The sequence below is a fragment of the Triplophysa dalaica genome, chromosome 19, assembly GCF_015846415.1.
Source record: "Triplophysa dalaica isolate WHDGS20190420 chromosome 19, ASM1584641v1, whole genome shotgun sequence".
NCBI lineage: Eukaryota > Metazoa > Chordata > Actinopteri > Cypriniformes > Nemacheilidae > Triplophysa > Triplophysa dalaica.
In genome coordinates this window covers 6901092-6927115 of record NC_079560.1, presented here as the reverse complement: position 1 = coordinate 6927115, position 26024 = coordinate 6901092, and the positions used below count along the sequence as shown (strand labels likewise).

General features: G+C 39.3%; 3 protein-coding genes across 11 annotated transcripts in view; 1 reads left to right on the top strand and 2 right to left on the bottom strand.

Moving 5' to 3' along the window:
• The window catches only part of vav2 (vav 2 guanine nucleotide exchange factor), a 124188-nt gene extending 114647 nt beyond the window's left edge, over positions 1-9541 (bottom strand). For all 4 annotated transcript variants that reach the window (XM_056731179.1, XM_056731181.1, XM_056731180.1 and 1 more), the window contains exon 1: positions 8419-9541. In XM_056731179.1, coding sequence (XP_056587157.1) covers positions 8419-8622 — 204 coding nt within the window. In that variant the 5' untranslated portion in view covers positions 8623-9541. The remainder of the gene's footprint in view (positions 1-8418) is intronic.
• A 1197-nt stretch (positions 9542-10738) lies between these two features.
• On the bottom strand, positions 10739-18225 carry brd3a (bromodomain containing 3a). 6 transcript variants are annotated; one of them, XM_056731378.1, is made up of 12 exons: positions 18119-18225; positions 16991-17345; positions 16707-16844; positions 16399-16534; positions 16039-16229; positions 15426-15797; positions 15203-15331; positions 14890-15096; positions 14464-14532; positions 13473-13687; positions 13010-13290; positions 10739-12737 (listed from the first exon to the last, which is right to left on the bottom strand). In XM_056731378.1, the coding sequence occupies exons 2-12, from the start codon at positions 17189-17191 to the stop codon at positions 12631-12633; spliced, it is 2046 nt and encodes a 681-aa protein (XP_056587356.1). In that variant the 5' UTR covers positions 17192-17345; positions 18119-18225; the 3' UTR covers positions 10739-12630. The 6 variants fall into 6 exon arrangements, with proteins under 6 accessions (XP_056587356.1, XP_056587360.1, XP_056587358.1 ...); XM_056731382.1 differs by having other exon boundaries at positions 14905-15096; XM_056731380.1 differs by having other exon boundaries at positions 15426-15794.
• Positions 18226-18971: 746 nt separating this feature from the next.
• Positions 18972-25915, top strand: wdr5 (WD repeat domain 5). The gene is made up of 14 exons (XM_056732067.1): positions 18972-19162; positions 21344-21479; positions 21711-21819; positions 22063-22136; positions 22217-22306; positions 22469-22558; positions 22645-22728; positions 22829-22884; positions 22970-23016; positions 23613-23688; positions 23898-23931; positions 24017-24091; positions 24179-24266; positions 24390-25915. Exons 2-14 carry the CDS (start codon positions 21399-21401, stop codon positions 24488-24490), a joined length of 1005 nt encoding a protein of 334 aa, XP_056588045.1. The 5' UTR covers positions 18972-19162; positions 21344-21398; the 3' UTR covers positions 24491-25915.
• Positions 25916-26024: the final 109 nt, after the last annotated feature.

Genomic DNA, 26024 nt, shown 5'->3' with positions numbered 1-26024 from the left:
GGGGAAATGATTGGTGTGTACTGCCAAAGACGTTACATAGTACTGCAGAAAAACTAGAAATATACTCCACTGGGTGCTATTCAGTGATAATAAAAGGGAAATAAAATGTTTTTGTTCTCACTTGGAGATATACATTAACTCTAAATCTCTACCCTCCCAGATGAGTGCTTTCTGTCCAAAACAAAACCTTTATAATTTTTTCATAAAGTAAAGCACCGAGCTACTTTGTGCTGCAGTTTCTGAATAATGAATGTCTAACCCTAGATTCTGTGGTGGAATTTCCCCAGCAAAAAGACCAAAAAAACAAATTGTGATAGATGACTACTCTGATACACTAAATGCAAAAGTACCACTCTCACCCATGAAAAACTATTTTAAGCTTTGCACCTGTAAACATGCGTATGGCCTGCATAACAATTTTCATCCTCTCAATTTTTTAAATATGACAATTATGTTTACAAACTTTGATATTCATGGAAACTACTGAAACTGTACAAATGGAAAACGTGGTGTTATTTTAGCTCACATGCAAATTTTCTTTATAAAAGGAACACAGTGATGGTTTCAGATGTACACGACAGAACAAAACACACGGCACAGGAAATTGTACCACACAGGAATACCATTTTGGAAAGCATTCTATGTCACATATATAAAATAAATCAAGTTTTTTTAAATAATAGGAAGCATACAGTTAGTCGTGTGCATTATGTATCAATCACAAGTATCCCACTCTAAACACAGCAACAAACTATATTGTATATCCTTCTGCAATTAGATTTTAATATAAATCAATTTATTCAATATCTTCCTCAAATATGGGATCGTATGAATTAAATTACACAACAAAACATTTATGCAAGATTATAATGCGACACAAAACTGAAAGCAGAGATTGACAATGTGTAGCTGCAGAGTTTGTGTGGAGTCAGTGTGCCTGAATGATGGTAAAAATTCACTGAATGCTTCAAGAATCCTTTACAAACACACTACAGACACGATGCAAACAAGAGACTGAGAGTTTCAGAAAGATCTAAGCCTCGGCTACAATAAATCCCCTGGCTACAAAAAAGTTATTATGATAGATTCGACCAAAAGAGGGGGGAGAGAAAACCCTGCAGACACAATGCTGTCCAGTTTTCAAGAGCACACTTCATCTTAGAGCTCCCTAGCTCCTCAGGGGTGGGGATGGGTGTGTTTTGAACTCTCTGTTCGTTTACCAGATGTTTCTTGTTGTCTAGATGAGGGGAGGGAGGAGAGGTTATACAACTCCTTAAATAACCTCCTACTCTGTGAGAGCAGAGAAAAGCCGGAAGACCAGAGGCCTGAGGAAGTCTGCAGGGGAAGACCGGCCTCCTGATTTGTGCTCTTAGTTTATTAGTCAACCAATGATATCTCGAAATTCTTCAGGATAACCCCTTCCCCTAGGAGATGTTTGTGGAGAAAGGGTCAGTTTAAATCAGAAAGCTCGGTTTCAGCGATGACAGCCACTAAAAGCTTCCTCTTCCATCAGAGCTTCACTAGCTCTTTTGTTTTTGTTGTTGTTTTTCAACTAAGTCGCTTCCTGCTGGATTCTCAATTGTTTCAGCTCTAATCCCTTCACACCCGATTGGTTTCATTACAACCCAGCCTTATTGCTGCCACATTTCTCAACTTTTCTCCTCCTTAATGGAAACAGCCTCTCCATAATCGTACCCGCTGTTACAATGTCTTCTTCCAGCACTCGAAAAAATTGCTTTTGCAGGTGCTATCCATCAAGATTGGACACCTGAACAACAAAAGCCTGTTTGAGAAAACTTCAAACTTCCATCTTTCCTCACTTCTATCATTAATTCATTCCTTTATTCATTATTCAAACATCACAAACCACTGTTAAGTGATAGACATCAGCAATGGACAAGTGTGACTAGACATGACAAGTGCTGGATGGTGCTTTCTTAATTTGTCTACAGAAAATCCAATTTGAGAGTAAAATGAACCTAGTGCCTTACATACAGGATGCTGCACATGATTACATGATCAGATAACCCATCATGCTCTTTGGAAAAAGGTTATTATCTCACTGCAGGATGAATGACCTTTTTGGGAGTATAAAAAGAATTCAAGCACTAGCGTGTGAGATTTTAAAAGAGTTTTAATACAGCCTGCTTAGGACCATGCGGCACCTTTAAGTACATAGTACATTGATTTCATGCTATTACAATCTCTTACATTGTAGTCTGTTGAAGCTAATAATTCAATCACTTGTAAATTGCATACTGCTCTACCATCCGCTCGTAATGCACACCGTTGTATGCATTTTCCCTTATAAAGCAAAACTGTAGACACTGCTTAGTACATCTTCCCACAAACTAAAACTAAGTATTCATTATGTACAGCCTGTGATTTAACAAATTCACAAACCAGAGGACAGTTATTTTAAAATTATGAACATCACAAGCCTGCTTGAATTAGTCAAATGACAGACTGCAAATAAAATAGAAAATGCTGTAGAAAAACTTTACTTAAAATACACAACCTGTTTCTCTCCCTCTTTGAAAAAAATGTTTGCAACTAACAGTTATTTCCCTTTGCCAGCAGCTGCCTCTGCACAAAAACCTGGGCACATTTGCCTACTGACACACGGCAGACTGACAGCAGAGATGAAAATCATGCGGGATTTCCATATTTAAAATCAAACAGATGGTGACACGCAAGGCAAAAAACTTTTAGTTCTTTATCCAGCACTGTTTTGTTCGTCTTGGCAACTATCTGCAATTACACTTAACTGGTTATACATACAATATAAAACAAGATAAAAAATTGATTATCATTAAAATGACTGTTTTTGGTGTAAGAATGCCACGTAAATTGTGCAATTGTACAATTTGCTAAAATCACATCTCAGCACATCCGGACAAACGAGCGATGTTAATGATATGCTATAAAGTAAATTCCATTTAGCTAACTTTTGTGGATGATCTTTGTGACTCTTATGTTCACGAAAACGGCAAAACATCTCTGCAGCTTGGGTTGCAACGATTCATTACTCACAAACGCAAAGGAAACAACCAACAACACTGCTTAAACAAAACACATTTTTCACTAGTCAAACTAGCTGACATAACCGTGTATTGATCTTGCACTCAGCTCCTTTACGGAAGATAGCAGTTTTTAAATAGCAACTGGAATGGATAGAGTTTGAACGAAGAGGGTTCTATTTTGATCTCGGTTTAAAAACAGATTGTCACTAATCCTGAGTCTGCTTACAGGGAACAACGGAAAGGGTGAAAACAATACAGCACTTCCTGTTTGCATGATTAACGACTGAGCCGGCTGGGGATAAGATCAATATACAGAAGCCATTTACAGGACTCTCTAATGTTGCAATCCTACCTCTGTACCCTTCCTCCTATTCCCAGGCCATTTATGCGATATAATCAATTCTGGTCAGTAATGGGATATTGGTTCGCTTTGTAGTATTGCTGGGGAAAATCTGTGCTTTACAAAATGTTGCAAACCAAGTACTGCAAAAGAGTCGGGTCCCAGGAGACAACGGTATCTCTCTCGTTGTTTGTAGAGACAGCAGGAAATATCAAGAATCTTTTCGAATTTCGTCATATCCAGTGGGGTGCTGGCATAAGGATGCATGTTTGAAAAAGAAGGGGATGACTGGTTGATTCTTCTCCACACACCGTACTGATGCTAATCGCCTTCACCACAGTCAAAAGCTACAATAAATCTGCAGAAAATACCACAATAGAATACATGGAAAACTAGAACTGCCTGCCAAGAGAGAGAGATGGGGGAGTGTGAAAAAGATGGTATTTTGAGTGGTGACAGCTACAGGTTCTGTATGTCTAAAACATCCTGAGGCAAAAATCATCCTCAGAGCTGCTTCAGACTAGAAAACAACAAAAGACATCCACAAGTAAAGACTAAAATATTGAAAATAAGTCTATAGAAGAGGAGTAGGACAGAGAGTGAGGTATATAAAGATGTTGTCTGTCAAAAAAGAGGCAGCCATCTGTTGGTTCTGCCTAAATGCCCTTCCACTCCTCTGGTAGCTGTGTGTCTGGCTCAGTATAATTTGAAAAAGTCAGGTTTCATTCCCTGGCTCATCTGTGTTAATATTCCACAACAAACTGCTCACAGATGGGGTCTTATTTACGAACATAAGCTTCCTGTGTGGGTTGATCTTTACTTCATATCTCTTTTTCTCTAAAGGAATGTAATTTCTCATAAAGCTGGCTTTTTTAAACCATGCAGAAAACCTATGATCTGATGACTGTTTTCAGTCCAAAGGCCATTGAACAATCCTGGGAGGACATTCAAATGAGGAAAAAGTTGTGTGTTCTGCTGGTCATGTTACAGCAATCAAAGAAATGGGCATAACATTGATTAGTTCTGTTCTTTTCTCTGTGCCCATCTTTTATAGCTACTTAGTCTTACTGTTAAGTCATTCCTTACATACAGGATTGTTATGTAATTGTATTACGGTAATAGCAAGACCAGTCCAAAAATAAATTTATCATGTGCAAAGATGCTGTTGATTGTATGCATTACTGCTTGAAATCCTTATGGGTGAAGAATGAATAGCTAGACATAAATTTATGGTTTGCATTAACATGATTCCCACTTTAATGATCAGCAACTTTCCCGCTACCAGCAACTAAAGCTACTGTGAATTCCAATGTTATTCTCAGCTTGTGCAGCATGAAATCAATAAAAAAACATAACATAAGCATCCAAAGTTATTTCCAACACACTATGTGAACATATAAGATAACAGAAGCTTTGACACAAAGATTTCACTTGAATTATGCAAGCTTAATCGTGTCAATTTTTTGCAGTAAAATCGTTTTTTTACTTAATTAGAAATCTAATGAATTAATAATAGTATTTTTTCAGTACACACTTTTAGATGATTAGAAGGATTTATAAATATGCAGAACAAACTAATTTAAAATATAGTCATTTTGGGTGCATCTAAAATTTTGAGTTGTCATGCTTTGGGGGTGAACGTAATGTGAACTCATTGCTTTTAATGCAGCTGCTACCAAAGTTGCTTCATAAGGGATCTCCCTGGAGAATGAACACAAACCAGGGAGAACCATTCCAGCAATTTAACAAATCATCAAACACACAAACAAAAACCTTGAAACTAATATCTGGCAACCACACACCCATACTTTATTTGTCTGCAAATAAGGCACTTTCAAGTAAATTGCACTAATTGCGTAACATCATAGTTCCTCCCCTCTAAAATCTCATTCACTTTCTCTGACACAGCTGCATGGTCCAGGAAGTGTCCTTAACTGGCTCCATTGATGAAATTACATGTGGCCAGCTGCCAGGGGTCAAAGATCACAGAAAGGTTATGTGTATAGATTAAATTAACTCTGTGTGGGGAGAAAGGCTGCCCTCATAAGATAACCCACTCACCTCTTAGCTTTAGAGTCAGATAGCATGGCACAACAGAGGACACACTCCAAACTCCCAAGAGTGAGTTATGAAAATGTGTCCGTCCTAATGCTGTCATTACTGACCACACTTTTGGCACACAAAGTGGATTTGAAGCCCTATAACCTGCTGTGTTTTTTGTTCAATGTAGTTAAATTTTGTGGACAAATTTCTGCAGTAATTAAATGCCCTTAAATTGATCGTGACGGGCTGATGGGCTTTTTCCAACATTCCTTTAAAATCTCCAACACTCAGCCCACTTAAACCTGACATTATGTTATTGTAACATTTCATCTTCATTCAATCTGTCCAACATTTAAACAAAACTTCATTTAAAAAAATAACTACATATCTCGCTATTGGTAATTCTTAAATTGGTGAAGGAGTCCGGAATATTTTGTCTTTATGTAGCTCTATCAGCTTGTTTAAATAAATCGCTCACATACGCAATATAAAAGAACCAGATTCAGCACAAAGAGAACTACAAATGATGCCAGAGGCCAGGAAGTGTGGTCCGTGTCTGAAAACAAAAGTAACTTGTATAAGATTGTGGCCGGAGGGAGAGAGAGATACCCAGAGAGAGAGAAAGCAAGAGAGAGAGAGAAAGCAAGAGAGAGAGAGAAGGAGTGTGAGAGGGGGATGGTTATGGGTAATAAATCAGTAGGCAATCTCAAAGATGAAACCCATTATCTATGCTGAAAATATAAAAGCATTACAAGAACCAATGTATCCAAAACACATTCTCCAAAATGGAGTAAAAATGAATTGGCTGTTAAAGACAAACGGGGAGCATAATAAAATACATAAGCTCAATAGTGAGCAATGACTCGTCTCTTTTATTCACCCTGACCTGTGTGTACACGTTGTGTTGAAAGACAGGATGCATTTTCTAAGAGGAAACAACAGATACTGTGACCTCACTAAAGTCCTGCAGACAGAGAGAGGGCAGATCTTACAGTCAAAACTCAAATCGCAAGACACATGCTCAAGGGCTGAGCCAGAGGTGAGATGTAAAGTAAACACACAGGTATTGCATGCATGCACATATGGTTCACACACACACACACACACACACACACACACACACACACACACACACACATACATTCTCAGAGTGACTAATACTATTTGTCATTGAGAAATACACATAATTTGAAGAGTGCATGTTTCATCAAAACAACAAAAACTCTATGGCATCCTTTAAAGACATAAAGCATTTAAATCATATGACACAAATAATTATTAACCCAAAAAGAAGGAAATGCATCTTGATTCCTGACAATGACAGTCCTGATATATGGACTTTAACTTTAGCGTGACTTACATAAGCAATATTATTTTACTGTACATGTACCATGCAAAAGCATGTGTTCATTCCTTTACGGAAATGCTGTTCTAGTTAATGCCTGAGTCTGTCCTTCTGACACTACTGGTATGATAGGTACTTATGGGTGACAGCCAGCCTTGCACACTACAACACGAATCTCAAATCAATCATGGAACTAAAATCAGTATTAAAATTAAACTGGTAAATAAGGCACAGGTGAGACAGCAGGACCTAAGATGGATGTCCACCACAAACAGAACACATAATCACTTCCTCCTTGATTTAATGAAGGTAGTAAATTAACAACCACTATGTATGAAAGCTCAACGTGACCTTTCCTACATATAAATCACAGTCTCCATTGTGCTGCCAGGTCTCTCATTCACCCAATTTGTCACAACATAATACTAAGCAAAAGCCCTCCATGCTGAGGAAGCTACTGTTGTGGGGGGATCAAAGGTCCCTGTATGCTATCACAACTGATGGGAAAAGTCATATAGCGAGATAGGAACTTTATCTATAAATCAGGCCATGGTCCATTTAATGATGGCATAACATGCTATGCCTTTGCTGATGTCTGATATAAATCAGTCATTTCTAACCTTCAGCGAAATAAAAGTTTTGATAAATGTTTTATGGTTCTGATCTAGATTTGGGAACAACTGTCCGAAACTACACATTTATAAGTAAGGAGTGAGGACTTCGCATGTCAAGCTTGCCACACATACAAATCTCAAGGTACAAAAAAAACCTTTAAAACATCCTACTGCCACAGAGAACAATTCTCTAAACAAGATGACAGAATGAATTCTTAATGTGCAAGAAACCCAAATCAGCATCAATGAGACATGCTGAAGAGCAAAGAGACATAGTAGGGTTTGCTGATGTACGCTAAAAAACATTTCAAAACAGTCATAGACGTCACATTTACTGGTAAGAACTGCCTTTGCCACACATTCCTTCACTGAAGGAAGCACTGGATGAAAGCCACATTCCCGAAACCCATGAAGAACTTGCTTCTTTCCGGGTTTGTGTTTACATAGCTAACAGCCTTGGCCCTACACGTCCATTCACCTTTGGATCCAAGACTTCCTCCAATGAATCTCAGCTTTCAATTAATATATGCTAAACACCAGATGCTAAACACCAGACCAATGCTCGGCTCCTTAAAGGTGCGTTCGGCAATCCATTTACAATTAAACATCCTACAACTTTATGACAGTATGCAAAATACATTTAACAACTTTAATTCCGTTAATGTAACTATAAACCGTATCACAACCGTGAGTGCACATTAGTCGCTTTCGATTAATCGATTTTCATCGAGAGTGCTGTGACGTCGAAATACGTGCGCACTGCTCCACAGTGAGCCCTACTGGTAAAAAATCAAAGTGATCACTTTTAAAGGGGGAACATTGACAAGCTTCTACTTAAAAGACCCTTCACTGACAACATCACCCGTCACGCCCCTCAAATACGTCCTACGTCAATCCATCCGTCAATACTAGTCATCTATTCACAACTATCCAAAAAGCAACTAAACTGTCCAAAAAAAAAAAAACTATCATGTCATTGTACTGGAAAAGGTGACCACCATTAAAATGCACATAACACCGGTGACATTGAGTGCACATTGAAGTTAACGTTACCTGTGACATCTGAGGCCTGAAGTTGATCTGCTTTAGGTCCACGGATCCAGGGGACAGGTTGTGCAGCATCTGGCACAGGAGCACCCCATCTCTGAGCGCTTGGGCAAGGTCGAACACCACAGCTGAGGGCCAAACGACCCGGTGGTTCGGGGGCAAAACCTTACAGTCTATCAACCAGCGCCCGCACTGCCTCCACTCCTCCATATCGACAGAGATGAATGCGAATAATGGCAATAATCTGGAAAACTGACAGCCCGATGTTCGCAAATGAACGAAGTGACAAGATAACTGTCAGTGAACGGACTTATAACAGTTAGCAGTCCAAAGGGCACTACACGTAACGGTAGATTGTGGGTATATTAATTATTGAACGATACACACCTAAAAACTTTCAATGTTAGGTTAAATGCAGCTGGTCCGAGTTAACGTTAAACTGCATATAAGACGTCGGTATATCCCAGTACATAACATAAACATAACAGAAATATCGCGTTTATGTGCCACAAGCTGCTATAATACGATTTAGATGCGTTTTCTCCTCAGAGATTCAGTTCAGTTTCCTCTTCTTCATTATGGACTGATATATGTGGCTGTGCAAACGTGTCCTGTCACAGTAACAATGTGTCTTTCGGGAGGACAGCAGATATATAACTGTACAAGAAATGACTGAAAAACAAATGCTACACACAACGTCCGAGGGTTTGTCAAAGTTATATTAGTCTAACTGAAGAATAAATCCATGCTTTTTACTCCTCTTGAGGTATCTCCTTTCAAGCGCCAACGGGATGCGTTCAAAACAACGAGCTCTCAAACTCTGAAATCATCCACAAACGGCCAAACTTGTTTTAAAAACTTCTTAGGCAAAACGTTACAACGCTTCGCGAAACACGGTATCCTTCCCCACAGAAATTGTGGTACATTCAGTACGAAAATCGTTGTTGTCTCCGTTCCTGTTGCTCCAGTCGAGAGAGAAACGTTGCGATGACATTCGTCCGTTGGGCAGTGACGGTTTTACGGCTGTTTTTGAGTTCTTCTCAGTGTCGACGGTGAGAGTGTTTTGATTTCTCCGCTCTCGTGAGTCGCGAGTGAGCGAGTGCGGGCGGGCAATAGGCGTGAGCGCGCGCTCGGCAACAGCAGCAGCAGGAGAAAGGGCGCGCGGTGGTGAGATCGCATCTGGGTTCCGGTCGCGCTCGTCCACGTGTGTTCAGAGGAGGGCCAGTCTCCTGAAAGTTGCGACCCTACAGCGTTCTGTTGTTAGTGTAGATGTGAATGAGACATTAGATGTTATCAGAATACTTTTAAATGTTTTGAGGAGTTTCTTTCTTTGCATCCTTTTTGATTATTAGAGATCATGTGCCGTTACCATTCTACATGTTTTGTGTGATGACCTCGGAATTAAAATTATTTGTATGATATCAAAAAGACAATTCATGTAAAAACGCATGTTCGCTTCTCTAGATCAGTTCGACGTATGAATGAGTCATTTTTGCAACACATAATATACAAACAGGCTGCCTTTTTTTAGAGATGACAAAAAGCTCTGTGATTATTATTGAATCTTTCTAATCCATTAAAAAGTGAAATATAACTTTTTGCTGGGAGCCTAATGTACCTCCATGAATAGATGATACACGTTAATCGTGTCTGGATGTTATTGTGCATGCTGCAGTGGTGGTTTTGCTCAAGAACCAATTGGTTCAACCACACTCAGGATGAACGATGGCTCCTTGACTCAGATGTGAGTAGCTGTCACAACAGTCAAAGCATTGATCCATCTTGCCCACTGTAGTAACGTGTTATTGGGTACCATGTTCCTAATACTGCAGCAACGAGGTCACATGTTCCTATCACCATAGAGATGCATGCATATATCAAAAACTGAGTAACCGATGGACTGTACTAATCTTTCTCAGCTTGTCCCCCTTTAACAAATGTTACCTCTGATATTCTTGTGAAGGTTGTGAAGTGTTCTTCTAGAATGCAAAATGGTTATGCTTCATTTGTTGATCAAAACTTGAAAGTAAGAAAACAAATCTGGTGTAGTATTATTGGGAAAAAAGACAAATTAGGTGTGCGCGTATCTAAATTCAGAAGACACTCACTGGTACCCACACCATTCATACCAGCTGCAAAATAAATGGTAGATGGCCACCATCTAGTGGGGAGAAACAGTACTTAAATATTCCTGTATGCAAAAAACCAACCGGTCGTAAGATACCATAGAATTAATGTCCAGCACAACAACAAAAAATACCTTTAAAAACGGTAATATTAAGGATTTAGTGACCACTAATGCCTGGGAAAGAAGATGAAAACAAAGTAAAGGTATTTTGTCATTTATTTTATGAAAAACAAAATGTACTAGACATTCCAGGTAGGCGATTACAATAATTGTTAGCTCTACCATTGCCTCCGACCCAACATCCCAACCGTCTGGCCCGTATAGCAATAATCAAGCCTAAATCTACTTGCACTGTTTTCTTGATTTAGTCATTTCCATGACTGACATTTACAGAATGATTACTATAAACAGTTCAAAAAGGTATAAGAAAAATACAATAAATCAGCATGCATGTCAAAGATAAAAAGTAAACTTTTTTTAAATATAAAAGGAACTTTCTTCTCACAGCAGGGCCTAAAAATGCTAACAATTAAGTTTTTGTATATATAATCTTATCTATATCATATATATAATTTTCCTTTTTAGTCTGTCTTTAAAAGAAATAACTTTGAAAACCTGATAGGGCTCAAACAATGTAGGCATTAGATATGTGGAACTAGCTTTAAATAGTTTTTAGTTTATGTGCACCCAAAATAAGACAGACAACTGCAAAACCACAAACGCCTTGATTCAACTTAAAATAATTATGATTTGACTACATCTATTAGTGTTTAATCAGTCCAAGTCAAAAATGTCCCTCATGAATTTTGATTTTGTCTCCGGAATAACAACAAAATCATCAGATCCGGAAACTATAGATTTTCAAAACACCTGCACCTAAACCGAATGTATCAGAAAAAATAATGATTACCAGTTCCCTTTAAAATACAACTGCTTCAAAAAATCAGAGGACATTACAATATTGTACAAACACTTCAGAAAATAATCAACCGCATAGTTATTTTAAATGTGATTGATAGCAAAGCAGTTCAAATGGATGGCTGAAAAAATTCTGAACCAAACTATTCGTAAGACCTACTGTATACTTGCATTCATGAATCAATTTCTAATGAACTTAAGAAGAGGAAGACACTGTGATTTAACTATTATTGTCAAAACATTTGCAGAAAACATTTAGATGTGACAAATGTTCATTGTTCTTCACATGGCAGTAAAGAGCAAGATCCAATTGACATTAACCAGAGACCCACATGGCCAACACTTCAGTCTCATCTAGAGTTGTCCAACATACAAATGTCAGTCAAGGGTAAAACCTTTGATAATTCTGTACATTAATTTCTGACAAGACTGGAAGATGTCTGCATGTTATCTTGCTCAATAACATCCATGTCAATGAACTGCATCTAAACCAGTCTTCTACTTGTTCCTGTGAACGCATTTTATACACCACATGTCTGTTACCCAGGGAAATTCTGTGTTAAAAGTTTACAATTATTGATTCAGCTATTATAATGACCAAATAAACTATAAAGGGCTTGTTATGCCTTATTAAAGCCATTTGTTCCCCAGACACCCTTAAGGATTGCTATGATATTCCCCAACCTATCAGAGGGCAGCAATACGAGGAGAAAACACAATAATGGCACAGTGCCCAATGAAGAAATGAGGCCACAGAAAAAACGTACAATAGAAAAAACAATAAATATAACAAATGGGTATAACAAAAATCAGACCCAAAAACGGGTAGTCTTCAGTTTCCTGCTCTTCTCTGTTGGGATGGCATGGCTTTTTTGTGATGGTATCTCACATTATCTGGATGCTGGGGAAGAAGATCTGAACTTTAAAGAATGCTTAAAGACCTCAAAGGGGTTTTTAGGCGGGATGATTTGGACGTCCCTTTCCGAGTCAGTGGAAATGAAAGGCAATTCATATGTTTGTTTTTTCTTCATTGTATTTCCCAAAAAAAAGTTTTGACATGACGCATTTCTATTGTCTCTTTTCTTTTTTTTTATAAAAAGTCTCAGAGGGAAAACAACCATGACTGCATACAATGTTTTTAAAAATAAAACAAAAAAAGTAAATAAAAGCGTTCAGTCAGAGTCGCTGCTGTCTGAAGTGGAGCCGCTAGAACTGCTGCTGCCTGAATCTGAGGAACTGCTGCTGCCGCTGAGTCGAGAGGGACCAGAGCCGCCCTTCTCTAAGAGCACAGAGAGACACAAAAGGGTCACTGCATTGTATTAAAATATTACATAATGGAGTCAATGTTAGCATTAAAGTTGACAGGGTTGGCCCTCACAGATGCTAAAATTCAAGGCAAATACTGACACTAAGGTCATGAGTGGCATTTGACAATTTAGCTTAATGCTTGTTTAAGTGTAGCAATACTGGTGCACAACTTTCTAAAAATGTAGTCTGTATACCAAAAACAAAGCAACTCTGGTGAGGAAGCTAAAAAGACTTGGCACTCACGTGGTGGTTTCCTCTGCTTTTTCTGTAAACAGGACTTGACGTATCGCTCCAGCTCGCGCAAGGTGGAAGGTTTGAGCGTCTCGAAATCTATTTCAATTTCGTCTGGATTGGAGTCCCGCAGCGTGGGCTCTCTGGACTGAATGATGTGGACCACTCGGCCCAGCTTCTCTCCTGGCAGTCGGTTGATGTCGAGGCTCAACTGCCGTTTTTCGTCGTACGTCATGGGAAGCGACATCTCCTCGTCGTCAGACTCATAGCCTCTGCCGCCCTTCTTTGGTTGCCTGTTGTCATTCAATTCATACAGGTGTTAATCAACTAAGGTCTTGAGTATTTCAATCAACCAGGCTACGTATTTGATTTATTATTTAAGTTTCTAAATTAGCAAATCCACATAGATACAGCCCTAATATACATCTTATTTTTAAAAATCATGCAGATATATTGGATATATGAAGAAACAAACCTGTTGCCTGTGAGGGTGCTGTTAGCCTTCCTGGCTGGACCCTTTTTTTGCTGGGCTGGTTTTGCTGGTTGCCCTGGCTTACCCTTCTCCTCAGGCTTTGTTTTGTTGAGCTTGTTCTCCTTTTTCTTGTCGTTTTCCTTCTTCTCTTTCTTTTTCTTTGGTTTGGTAACGGGGGCTTGAGAAAGAGCGGCTAACTGTTCATGGACAGCTTTCAGCTGGGGAAAGAGCCAAGAGTGGGGTGTTAGTGATCTGGTCCCAATCAGGCAAAGAAATCAGTTCAAGAAGAGAACTAAACATTGATCATTCAGGTTATGCAGAAATAAATATTCAAGCATCATAAATTAAAAACAAATAAAACAGTCCTCTCATCAAATCACGGATTACATATGAAAACAAGGGTAGGCAATGTTTTTAAAAACATTATTTACACTTGAAAGTTTTGTGGTTGAAAGACAAATGCTTATTAATTATCTTGCTGTACATTGACATTACGGACCAAACAGTCAGGAAAGGAAAAAAATTGCATTATGGAATAGAGAGAGGTATTTTCACACAAAAGGAATTCTGCACTTTAGCACAGAGTGGTCACATCCATGGGATATCATCCAACATAGACAATCTTCATGTTCTCATCTCACATTAAAAGAAAACAACCCGTTTTAAGACAGTTGTGGATAATCGGCAGTTAAACCCCTACACATTTACTGGAATTAGCAAGTCTGTCTATTCGCAAATCAAGCCAACATGAACAAAGCCCAGCACAAACTGTTTCAGCCTCAAAACCTTCAGCACTTCCATTCTAAACACACACACAGCTGGGTTTCCAACACCACCCAATAAAGTCAATATTTTTCTGCTGCTTTTAACCCTCTACCGCTGATCTCGCTCTCCAAAACATGCGCTCGATCATTGGATACAAACAATTAAGGCAACTGAACAGCTTATACATAATATTCATATGCAGGGACAGGGTAATGAAAAGCAATATCACCTGATTATTCTTGGTGCACCCGTTTTTTATCCCCTGTCTGCTACCAATGGGGTGCTCCATAGAGATACACTGGTAAAAAAAGTGGCGGGGAAAATAAGAAGGGAAAAGTGATATAGAGCTTCAACATGACAGAATCAACATACTATATCATGTCAAATCCTACCATGTGTAACTAACTTACTACTTCTAAACTGAAACAACTAGGAGTAAATACAAAGCAGTATATGCAGCTGACTGCCAAAAACAGTTGCGGTAGAGGGCTAAAATGCAGTTCTATTCCTAAACAAAATCTGCACTGAAAGAATAAAGGTGTTTGCTGTGAAGGGGGTTACATCAGGTGAGATGAGGCTATGTTAATAGAAGGTTGACACATAAGAGAAGAGCAAGGATAGGTTAGGGGTACTTGGTCCTTGTTTTGAAACCCACCTGTTCAGCACCCACCTGTTCCTGCAGCTCGGCGAGCCGGGTGGCCCTCTCCTCCTCGGAGTCAGAGCTGTCAGAGCTGGAAGAGTCTCCACTGCTCCCACTGCTGACAGTGCTCTTACTGACCACACCGGCCCCGGCTACACCGCCTGCCCCGGCCACCTCAATCGGCTCATCGGGCATCTTTGCAAAACGCATTTCAAACACATCCTGAGGGAGTACGAGAAAGTACAGTTACTAAACAATTCTTTTCTTCAGAACATGTCATTTATATACTAAGAAGTGAATGAAAGGAACAAGAACAAAATTAACAGACCTGCAGCTTCCTGGCCATAGCGACCACCTCATGATCGGGCGGGTTGTATTTGTAACAATTTGAGAACATTAATCTGACATCTGTGGCAAAACTCTGTGCATCCTGGTACTCCCGACCGTCCATTTTTTTCTGCAAGAATTAAAATAACATTTGATATATACAATTCTGCATTCTACTGCAAAAAAAACTCCATGCATTTTAACTATGTGTAAAGTCAACTTACTTTAACTGTACTTAAGTCCATGGGGAGTTTGATTATTTCATGGTAGTCATGCAGCTCAAGAGCCTCTGCGTCTACAGGCTTGTAAAAGGGCCAAGCATACGCAGCGTGTTTTTTCGAGAGCATCTCTTTAAGGATGACGTCGCAGTACTTGAGCTGCTCTGTAAGTCTACTCCTTTTGACTCCTTGCACACCTAATTCACCATCCTCAAAATCCTTTTTAGGGGGTTTGATGGGGCGACCCGTGCTCTCCCGTCTTGATGCCACCTTGCATTGTTTTCCATCTGAAAGAGGTGTGGGTGACTGGCTTCTGCTTGCAGTGATTGCAGAGGTAGTGGGGGTGGTTGTGTCTGCTTTCCTCTTTACCCCCTTCTTCTGGGAAACAAAACAAACCGCACACACAGCCAGTGGTGAGGCACAGTCAAGGCACTTAAAACTCCAGAAAGCATGAAATTCTAGGCCAGACTTCTTTTGCACCAAGTATCTTGATACAAGCATGACCCCTTGGTTCTGTATGCCTCAAGAATTGTTCCCATCTTTCCACCCCTCAAGCTAAAGTCACATGAAAGTCACACGGGTTATAAAAAAGTACATTCAAAGGGGTCTTGCGACTTACTTTGACAACTGGTTGCGACGGGGGTATGCCAGGTATCGTTGCGGGTGGGGTTGTGTTTTGTACAGCAGGCATATTGGGGGGGATGGAGGGTACGGGTGGGGTAGAAACGACTGCCGTCGGTGAACTTGGTGAGGTGGCTCCAGGGAAGACAGAGGTGGGTGAGCCAGAGGAGACAGCTCCATCTTCCTGACCTGAATTTTACATGATCAGAAAAAATAGTTTACTGTAATGTAAAAATGGAAAATAAAATGTAACGTTTACATTTTGTGTCAAACGTATTGCTAAACTTTTCCAAATGATCGAAAGAGTAACTAATAATCAAAATAATAAAATGGTTTGTTTAAAACTTGCTGTTCATACCTGGCCCTGCTGGTTTACGGCCTTTGCCCTTCGGGGCAGGAGGAAGAAGCTCAACCTCCTCCTGAGGCATCAGTGCCACTTTCTGAAGGAAAATCTTCTCTAACGCTTGTGCCATCAACACAATGTCATCGGTTGGCTATGAAACAAAGAGTATGAAGAAAATACAGAACACACACACACAGCCTCTATACTGAAAGTTTGCCATGTAAAATACAGCACAATACAATAATGCATAACACACTGAAATTTTAACCAGTTCCAAAACTAGAACATTCAAAAATGCCCAAGTTGATATTTTGCTCCCTTACCTTGTTATAAATATAGCAGTTTGTGAACATTGTGTTGAAGTCCTGCATACACTCGCTTGCACTCCAGTAGTACACATTCTCCAGTCTTTTCTTGATGCTCCCCATGTCCATTGGTTTCTGTATTATTTTGTGATAGTCCTGGACGCAAAAGGTAAGCAGAAAGTAATTAAAAGCCAATACAAGCTCTATATAATATATATATATACATATATATAGCAATACACAGGGCCTAGATTTGTGACTGGATAATATGGTAGAAAATCAAATCTGTAATTGTCACTCACCGGAAGACCAAGCTTAATAGCATCAACAGGTTGGTAGAAAGGCCATGCAAACTGGTGCCTCCACAGTGTCTTGACAACAACATTTTGCATGTATTGCAGCTGGTTAGTCTTACGACCAGGTTTGGTAGGGTTGGTGACCTCAGGGGGAGAAGAGGTGGCCACAGCAGGAGGCTCTGGGGCTGCTGAAGTGACTGTTGACATCTCGGTGTGGGGAGGGGGACTACTTAACAGGAAGGAGCTTTTTAATATTCTGCACAGGCAGACTTATTTGCAGTTTTCAACACGCTGTATTTCTTTTTGCTTTTTATGTAGCTCTTCAGTCATCTGAGAGGAACCAAATCCCATTTCAGGACCTCTAAAAAACAAGAGCCACAATGAATTAGAACCTGCCTAAATATGTTTAGAATTAGCAGTGCCTGCATATGTACTTGATATACGGGATGATAAAAATAAGCGTCACATTTAACAGTATTGTAACTGTGATAGTGCACATATGCCAACAAATTCACACATTATACTTTTTCAATTCGTAAAGAAAGAGTTATCATAAGAACGACATTGATGTTAAATCCCACCACCTTTCTAAATAGACACCGCAAATTAACTGCAGTGGAAACATGTTAAAAAATGTGTAATTGAACCCTTAAATACACCAGAAAACCATAGTACACAAACGAAGTACCCCGCAAGTTCAAACTGTATGTGTTGGAGGGAAATCCAGAGGGCCCGCTGAATTGAACAGCTGACTAGCGTTAGCTTTAGCACGCAGTAAGTCACTCATGCTAAGATGGCGCGCAGTTGCAACTTGCTAAACTAGCTAGCATCCACACTGAACATCTCAACACCTCACTGAACCCAGATTCATGACTGAAACCCACCCGTAATACACAAGAGAAAGCAAATAGATATATTTACGGCGTTATATGAAAGCTTAGCGCAACAACAATCAATCTGACCAAGTTATTTCAGCAAGGCTTTGTGTATTGTCGCTTTGTTGAAATCAACTAGCCACTCGCTAACGGCTTATCACGAGATGCAAATATTAAACGCCAACATTGATGAAACGTTGTAACGGAAGGCACATTATTATGCTAAAGGTCATCATTTAAAACGAGTATTGTATATTACCCACTCGGGGGCTCCAGAAAGGAAGTTAGCGTGTAGAGATCCCAGTTGCTCGTCGCTTGTTTGGAGACTTGAGCAGCAGCACAGAGATGAGGTACACGGAGTGGTTTGCGCATGCGCATTGGCGCGTACTTTCAAACGAATGAAACGACGTCTGTACAATATTTATATTAAATTGTGCAAAATCCTGTTTTGTATGTAAACATAATGTTTTTAGTTTTTTTAATATCCCTGTGTATATAGTTTTTTATTATAATTTTCTTTCTTTTATGCTATGTTGTTATTTTATTTTTGGATTTGTTTCATAAAAAAGCGTTTTCAATGTTTATTCTTAATGGGATTCTATGTTAATGTTCCTTTTTTTTTAAATGTTAATTTAAGCGTTACATTGGTATTATCATCAAGCTTTTTCAGACGAATTTACAACTTTTTGACTTATCTTAGACGTTCTTAATCATTTGTTTATTTTCTTATTAATTCTCATTCAATCCTTTAGTGCATAAATTTATCAAGAATTTTTTTTTTTTTGGCTAAATTATTGACTCATTGGAAAGCCTTTGGTGTACCTAATTTTAGGATGCCACCTTTTATATAAATCAATTAAAAATATATAAAAATTGTGTTTGTTCACTTATATGTTTTTTGTTTCTTAAGTAATGAAACAAAGTTTAAAAATATTGATGACATTTTTAATATTAGAAAGACTGAGTGTGTACAGGGTCAAAGTAAAGCGTCATTATAATAACAAAGTAGTGCAGTATTGACGCATCATCTTCATGGTGCAGACGTGAGCTTGAAAAATGTCCCTCTCGGTTCACTGTTGTGCTCAGCGCATGCGCAATCGCGGTCTCTCACTGCCACATTACCGCCTGAGTCTGCGGTGGTAAAGCGCTCATCCACCATCGCATTCGCTGCTATCGTACACACACACAGTGCATTATTAAAACTGAGTGTCGCGCGGTTTATAAAGATTTTTTCCTCCATCTCAAATCGTGGGTTTACCCCAGAAGACGGAAGCGACTCTTATTACCCCATCAGGAGCCGCAGGTGAGCGAGTTTTGTCGCTGCTTTTGTTGTCTGAATGTATGGAGAGAGAGAGAGGGAGAGGGAGAGAGAGAGGGGCATGTGTTCAGAGAAAAGTGATCCGTCAATTTGTGACTAATCTGAAATATACGGGATTACAAGAGCGATCGCGGTAAACATTTAAAATAATAGAAAGACTTGTAGACCACATGTTAAATGCGTAGCGTTGCAGATGATCCATCGTTTCCCGAAAGGCCCCGTGTCTTGATAGCAAAGCAGCTAACATGCTAACTGTCTGTATAAATGTGCTACAATTTTCTTTTACACACAACTCTTCCCTCTGACACACAGACACGAGCTCTCTAAATGACATTTAGTTTTGAGCTCTAGTGCTTGTTCATGCGATTTATGTGTGTGATGGTTGTCGTTTCGTAAACGTCTCATTGCCAACGGTCTTGTCATTCATAATGTAAGAATTCGTCTTTTTGAAATTATAAGACATTCATAAATGTCGAAAATATTTATTATTTCTAGTGACGGGGATACTGTTTTTGTCAGCTCTTTAATGATCATACGTAAAGAACAAATATGTAATGTTACTGCAGCACGTGGACCGAATGTTTACATCTACAGTGGCGTTCATAAGTTTACGTACCTTTTGTTTAGTATTAAAACATGGTAAGTGTTTAAAAAAAGACAAGAGAGCATAAACTTTTAGCTTCTGTTTAGAATGGCACAGATAAAGGTGCATAAGGTATATCTAGATTTTTTCACAGGACAAAATAGAAACCTGAAATCAAACGTTTGCATTTAATAAGTTGATCTCTGATTTTAACACAACCAATATACCTGAAATAATTCACAAAATAGTTAGAACTCTTCACCCTGTGTGTATTTTTAAAACCCGAATTCCGGAAATGTTGGGACTTTTTAGAATTTGAATAAAATGATAACTAAGACTTTCAAATCCCACAAGCCAGCATTTTATTCACAATAGAACATAGAGAACATAACAAATGTTTAAACTGAGAATTTTAATAAGTTTACGCACAAAATGAGCTCACTTCAAATTTGATGCCTGCTAAAGGTCTTAAAGTAGTTGGGAGGGGGCCAACAAACAAAGTCTCTCAGAAGTAAAGTTGGGCAGAGGCTGTCCAATCTGTAAGATTTTGGAATACTTTAAAAACAATGTCATATTGCGAAGGCTTTCCAAATCTCATCATCTACAGTCCATAACGTCAACAAAAGAATCTGTGAAACTGGAGAAATCTCTGTGTGTAAGTGACAAGGCCGGAGGGCATCCATTTATTGGATGCCCGTGGTCTTCGGGCCCTCAGACGACACTGCATCACTCTGTCATTGACATTACTAAATGGGCCCAGGAACACTTTCAGAAACCACTGTCGGTAAACACAATCTGCCGTGCCATCTGCAGATGCCAACTAAAGCTCTATCATGCAAACAGGAAGCCATATGTGAACATGGTCCAGAAGCGCCGTCGTCAAGTCCTGTTGGTCAAGGTTCCTTTGTAAAGGACTGTTTCAAAGTTGAAAAGTGTTCTATTTGACATTCTTGTTGGAAATCACGGGCGCCATGTCCTCTGGGCTAAAGAGGAGGGAGAACTTCCAGCGTGTTATCAGTGTTCAGTTCAAAAGCCAGCATCTCTAATGGTATGGGGGTGCATAAGTGCATACGGTATGGGCAGCTTGCATGTTTTGGAAGGCACTAAGAATTTCAGGGAAGGCCTTGTGTATTTTAGCATGACAATGCAAAACCATTACAACAGCATGGCTTTGTAGTTGAAGAGTCCGGGTGCTGAATTGGCCTGCCTGCAGTTCAGATCTTTCACCTATAGAAAACATGCGGCGCATCTTTAAACAAAAAAAGACGTTAAATACAACCGCAAAATCTTCAGAAGCTAGAAACCTATATCGGGCAAGAATGGGACCAATTTCATGGTACATGCCCCTGTGTGACCTGTAGCAGGCATCAAATTTGAAATTAGCTCATTTTGTGCATAAAATGTCAAATTTCTCAGTTGAAATTGTTGTTGTGTTATATTGTGAAAACATTAGCTCACGTGATTTAAAAGTCGTTTTTTTTTTAATTCAAATCTAAAAAACATCCCAACATTTTCGGGGTTCCAATTCTGGTTGTATATTAAGAAGACTTTTGTGACTTAACCAGTTCATCTGTATTTAACAGCTGGGTTTGACGTTGAATCTACATCTGTAAACCTGTTCTCTCCAGCTTGGTCACCATGGCAACTGAGGAGAAGAAACCAGACACAGAGGCTACTAAAACACAGCCAGCATCAGCCGCCTCTGCCAGCCAGAGTAAGGTAAAGAACGCATTGTGACTTTACGGTGACCCAACCAAAGGCCCATATTCTGATCTACTGCTGCATTCCCTACAGAGCATGGATGGGTAGTTATATGTGCTAAAATGTATAACATAAAATGTTACTATATTTTGATATAGTAACAATACATCTTATAGCCACAAGATGTAACATTGCTCTTTACTGTTGCATTTTAATAATGTGTTTTCTTTGTATTTAACCCTGATGTAGTCAGCACCTGCGAAGCCAAACTACACCTTGAAGTTTACATTAGCTGGCCATACGAAAGCAGTCTCTTCTGTCAAATTCAGTCCAAGCGGCGAGTGGCTTGCCAGCTCATGTAAGTACAGTTTTGTTTTGTTTAGTATTCACATTTCCTGGCAATCAAAGCAATGACCTTATTTTGGTAGCACAATACTTTGCCTGTTGGAGATGCTAACACAGCACAACTACTATTATTAATAGAAAATACAGCATTGCATCTCAGCTGGATTATTGTTGTTCTAGCCAAGGGATGGATTTATGGATTTTGCATCAACAGCTGGATGAACTTGTGAAAATGTTGCCTTTTTCTTCCTGCCAGCGGCTGATAAGCTAATCAAAATATGGGGAGCGTATGATGGAAAATTTGAGAAGACGATATCTGGACACAAACTTGTGAGTTCTTCAAAAGTTCCTTGGTCTACAAGCAGTGCTGTTTTCACTTCAGAAGGTGACTGATTTTGTCTCACCTGCAGGGTATTTCAGATGTGGCCTGGTCCTCGGATTCCAACCTGCTGGTGTCAGCTTCGGACGACAAAACCCTGAAGATCTGGGACGTGAGCTCTGTAAGTCAGACGAGTCGGCTCAATTCACAGTGTAGAGAACAAACTGATAAAGATATAGAAATCATGTAGAGAATGTGGATCTGTAACATCGCGTGATATAATAAACTGTTGATGTCAGGATGTTGGTTTTCACGCACTTGTTTCTCTTGCTTTGCTCCTCAGGGAAAATGCTTAAAGACATTGAAGGGCCACAGCAACTATGTGTTCTGCTGCAATTTTAACCCTCAATCCAATCTCATCGTATCCGGATCTGTAAGTCCACTTTAAACCTGACATGTCTTCAGTTTAATTTTAATTCATTCAGACACGCATAATTATTTTTGTCATCTCCATGGTAGTTCGACGAGAGCGTACGGATTTGGGATGTTAAAACTGGGAAATGCCTGAAGACCCTCCCAGCACATTCTGACCCTGTGTCGGCTGTGAGTGTTTACCTAACCATTGCTCAACAGTGTTTCCCATGTTTGTCATGACAATGAATGCGTTTACAGTCAAAAGTAAATCAAATCTTTTTTGTTATAGGTTCATTTCAATAGAGACGGTTCATTGATCGTGTCCAGCAGCTATGATGGACTCTGGTGAGTAAACCTGGCTGGAACCAAACTGCTTTGATTTCGAAGTGTCTAAATGGGTAGACTTACTCTCATTTTTATTTGACTTCAGTCGTATCTGGGACACAGCTTCAGGACAGTGCCTTAAAACACTCATTGGTAAGTTCACCAGTTATCTACAGTACATAACCATCCTTCAGGTCCGGTCTCATTTCAGTTGATTTTTTTTCTTCCGTGTCGGCGTACGTGTCAATTTTCATTTATATTTCTATGTGGTTGCCCGCATCGACAGGCAATGACCACTAGGCGTCAGTGTCCACGCGCTTGTTGCTTGTGTAACTAAGACAAGAGCCGAAGAAGAAGAAGCTATAGCGGCAAGTAAACAGTCACTTTTGATGCAGATTTGAGATGTTGAATACAGAGGCACAAATAATTTACTTAGATGATTCATTTGGAAACGCGTTTGATTAAACTTGACTGAGTTTTTGACATTGGGGTTCAAACAGATCAGTCACAGCGCTTGCGGTCTGCGTTGAGTTGACGCATTGTTACATTTTTGGAAAGATGCTCATCAGGCTACGGCATAGGTCTGACGCAGAACCATACATTGGGTTTAAAGTATTAAATCTTATGTTTGCCTGCAAACTCATACATGACAGCAAGGCACACAAGACCTAAGTTAAGAGTTTCTCTCAGAAAGTACATGAAAATAAAAACATGAACAGAATAACAATAACTGTGCTTGTGTTCTTCAGATGATGACAATCCTCCCGTGTCATTTGTGAAATTCTCTCCCAATGGCAAATACATCTTGGCTGCCACTCTGGATAAGTGAGTCCGATTTCCTGATGTTCTAGGCCTTGCAAAGGAAATGTCTTAAAGTTAGGGGTGTAAGGATATATTGGGGACATTTTGGGGAATATTGTAAAGTTTTGTGTATTGTATTGAACGAGCTGAATGTGTTTTTTACACCACTGTATAAAATTGCTTTTATTCCTAATGGCCTTCTATAATAATACATTAATTCTGTTTTGTTTTAGCACTTTGAAGCTTTGGGACTACAGTAAAGGAAAGGTTATGAGTCTTTCTGTTTGGTTTAATATATGTTTGATCTTATAGATAATTGTTAATTGAAATAACGCGCTTCTCTCCTGTTTAGTGCTTGAAAACATACACCGGTCATAAAAATGAGAAGTACTGCATATTTGCAAATTTCTCTGTCACTGGTGGAAAGGTATGTAAGCTTCAACTGGACTAAACTCACCTTTTTTTACTACTTTTGTTTTATTATTATTGTAACGTTAATAAATGTTTTTCTCAGTGGATTGTCTCTGGCTCAGAGGACAACATGGTCTATATCTGGAATCTTCAGACTAAGGAGATCGTACAGAAACTACAGGGGCACACAGGTATAGGCTTTAAAGAAAAATAAGTTTAACACGAGACTAACTAAACTTAAACGTACCGCTTACAATCTCACGCACAGTTGTTCTAATGTTTTAATCAAAATAATCTCTTTTCTTTGCATCTAGACGTGGTGATCTCGACTGCCTGCCACCCCACAGAGAACATCATTGCATCAGCAGCACTAGAAAATGACAAAACGATCAAACTTTGGAGGAGCGATTGCTAAGCCTCAAACGTATTTTACATTTGTTATTTTTTTAATTTTGTATTGTTCATTTTGTGGGGGGAAGAGACTTTTGTTTTTCATTTTATACGTCGGGCTAGGCCGATCACACTTGACCTGAAGGCTTGGCGAGAGGGTGCGATGCTCCCCACACAGAGATACCCTAACACAGCATCCCTTCTCTTCAGCTCGTGCACTAAACCAATCTCTCACTCTCTCTTTTTCTCTGCCTTACCGCAAAGTCATCTGTCAGTTAAACCAGCACCTCCAGAAAACAGTCACCTCTGTTTGTAAATGTAGGCAGCTTTGTTTAAACTCCATAACAACAAGCAAGTTTTTTTCTGTGTGTTTATTGTCTCATAAGTTTGGTTGAATGACAGTTCTCTGTGTATTGATCATTTGTATGCCTCCCGATGCCAGCATAAAAACTTTGGCACATTTTAACGGGCCGTTTTAACATAAAAGCACTGGCAGGGTTTTCAGAAGTAACTTACAATGTCAAATGAAGCTTACATTTATGAAATGCTTTGTCTGGCAGAGGGATGTGCTTGGAATGGTGCCACCCTGCTCTATTCATATTCTGTACAGCACAAAACATGCGGTTGTTAAAACAGCAATTCATTGTGTTACAGTTGCAAAGCTAGGTGTTAGCGTTATGGTTTTCTGTGGCTCCGTGCCCTCTTGGCAGAGCTTACAATAAAAGTACATTTGTTGCTGCAGTTAAGGACATGATATATGGCAAATTTAGGATTAGAAAACATTCAGTTTATTGCTACAGCTCTGTTTGAAAAAATGTAATCTGCATAACTCAACATCCTCTGCTTATCAGTTTTGGTGCTTATGGAAATAAAATAAAACGGTACTCTGGGATCGAGTAGCAGTTTGGTCAGTATTGTCAGAAGGAAAGGTTACTGTTATATGGACCCTTCACACTGTTATTTCACAAAACAATTTCAGAATACTTTTACAGAAATTCTCTTATGAACCGTCTCCAATGTTATTTGGTCTGTCTCGCACAACAAATGCAATCTTTGCCGGGAAGCGAGTGGAGCGTTGCTTTATTCAAAATATGCCATAAACTTACATTTCGTGACCTGATGCAGAGTTTGTATGTGCTAGAGCCTTGAGATGTTTTCTGTATCTTACACCTTGTACATACTTGCAGCTTCTCTGTTCTTGGATATGTTTACTTCTGTTCTGTGGTGGTCTTAACTGTGTCTCGAGTAGCTGATAGTACAGTAAGAGTGTTTTATTTACCTGCTCAAAGTGGATGACGGTCTGACACGGACCCATCCTCTGTACTGGACTCTGTTTCTGGCTGGATTTTCAGTGCACTGCAGTGATAAGGGCTGCATGAGGAATTCTATCTGTATTGCATTTAGTCACGTTGGACTTGACCTGTGACTCAATAAAGATTTTTTACTTGTATATGTTTGATGTTGTCACTACAACCGCAGCATAAAAATAACACATATACCGATATAGTGAGCATTAAAGGGGTCAGATGACACGGCTAAAATGAATATTATTGTTTGTT

Coding starts and splice junctions, on each gene's coding strand:
- brd3a (XM_056731378.1), bottom strand. CDS start 17,191: ATGTCAACAGTCACTTCAGCAGCCCCAGAGCCTCCTGCTGTGGCCACC. Junction 16,845..16,990: donor CTATTAAGCTTGGTCTTCCG/GTGAGTGACAAT, acceptor TTTTGCGTCCAG/GACTATCACAAAATAATACA. Junction 16,535..16,706: donor ACTGCTATATTTATAACAAG/GTAAGGGAGCAA, acceptor TTTGTTTCATAG/CCAACCGATGACATTGTGTT.
- wdr5 (XM_056732067.1), top strand. CDS start 21,399: ATGGCAACTGAGGAGAAGAAACCAGACACAGAGGCTACTAAAACACAG. Junction 23,017..23,612: donor GTGCCTTAAAACACTCATTG/GTAAGTTCACCA, acceptor TGTGTTCTTCAG/ATGATGACAATCCTCCCGTG. Junction 24,092..24,178: donor TCTCTGTCACTGGTGGAAAG/GTATGTAAGCTT, acceptor TGTTTTTCTCAG/TGGATTGTCTCTGGCTCAGA.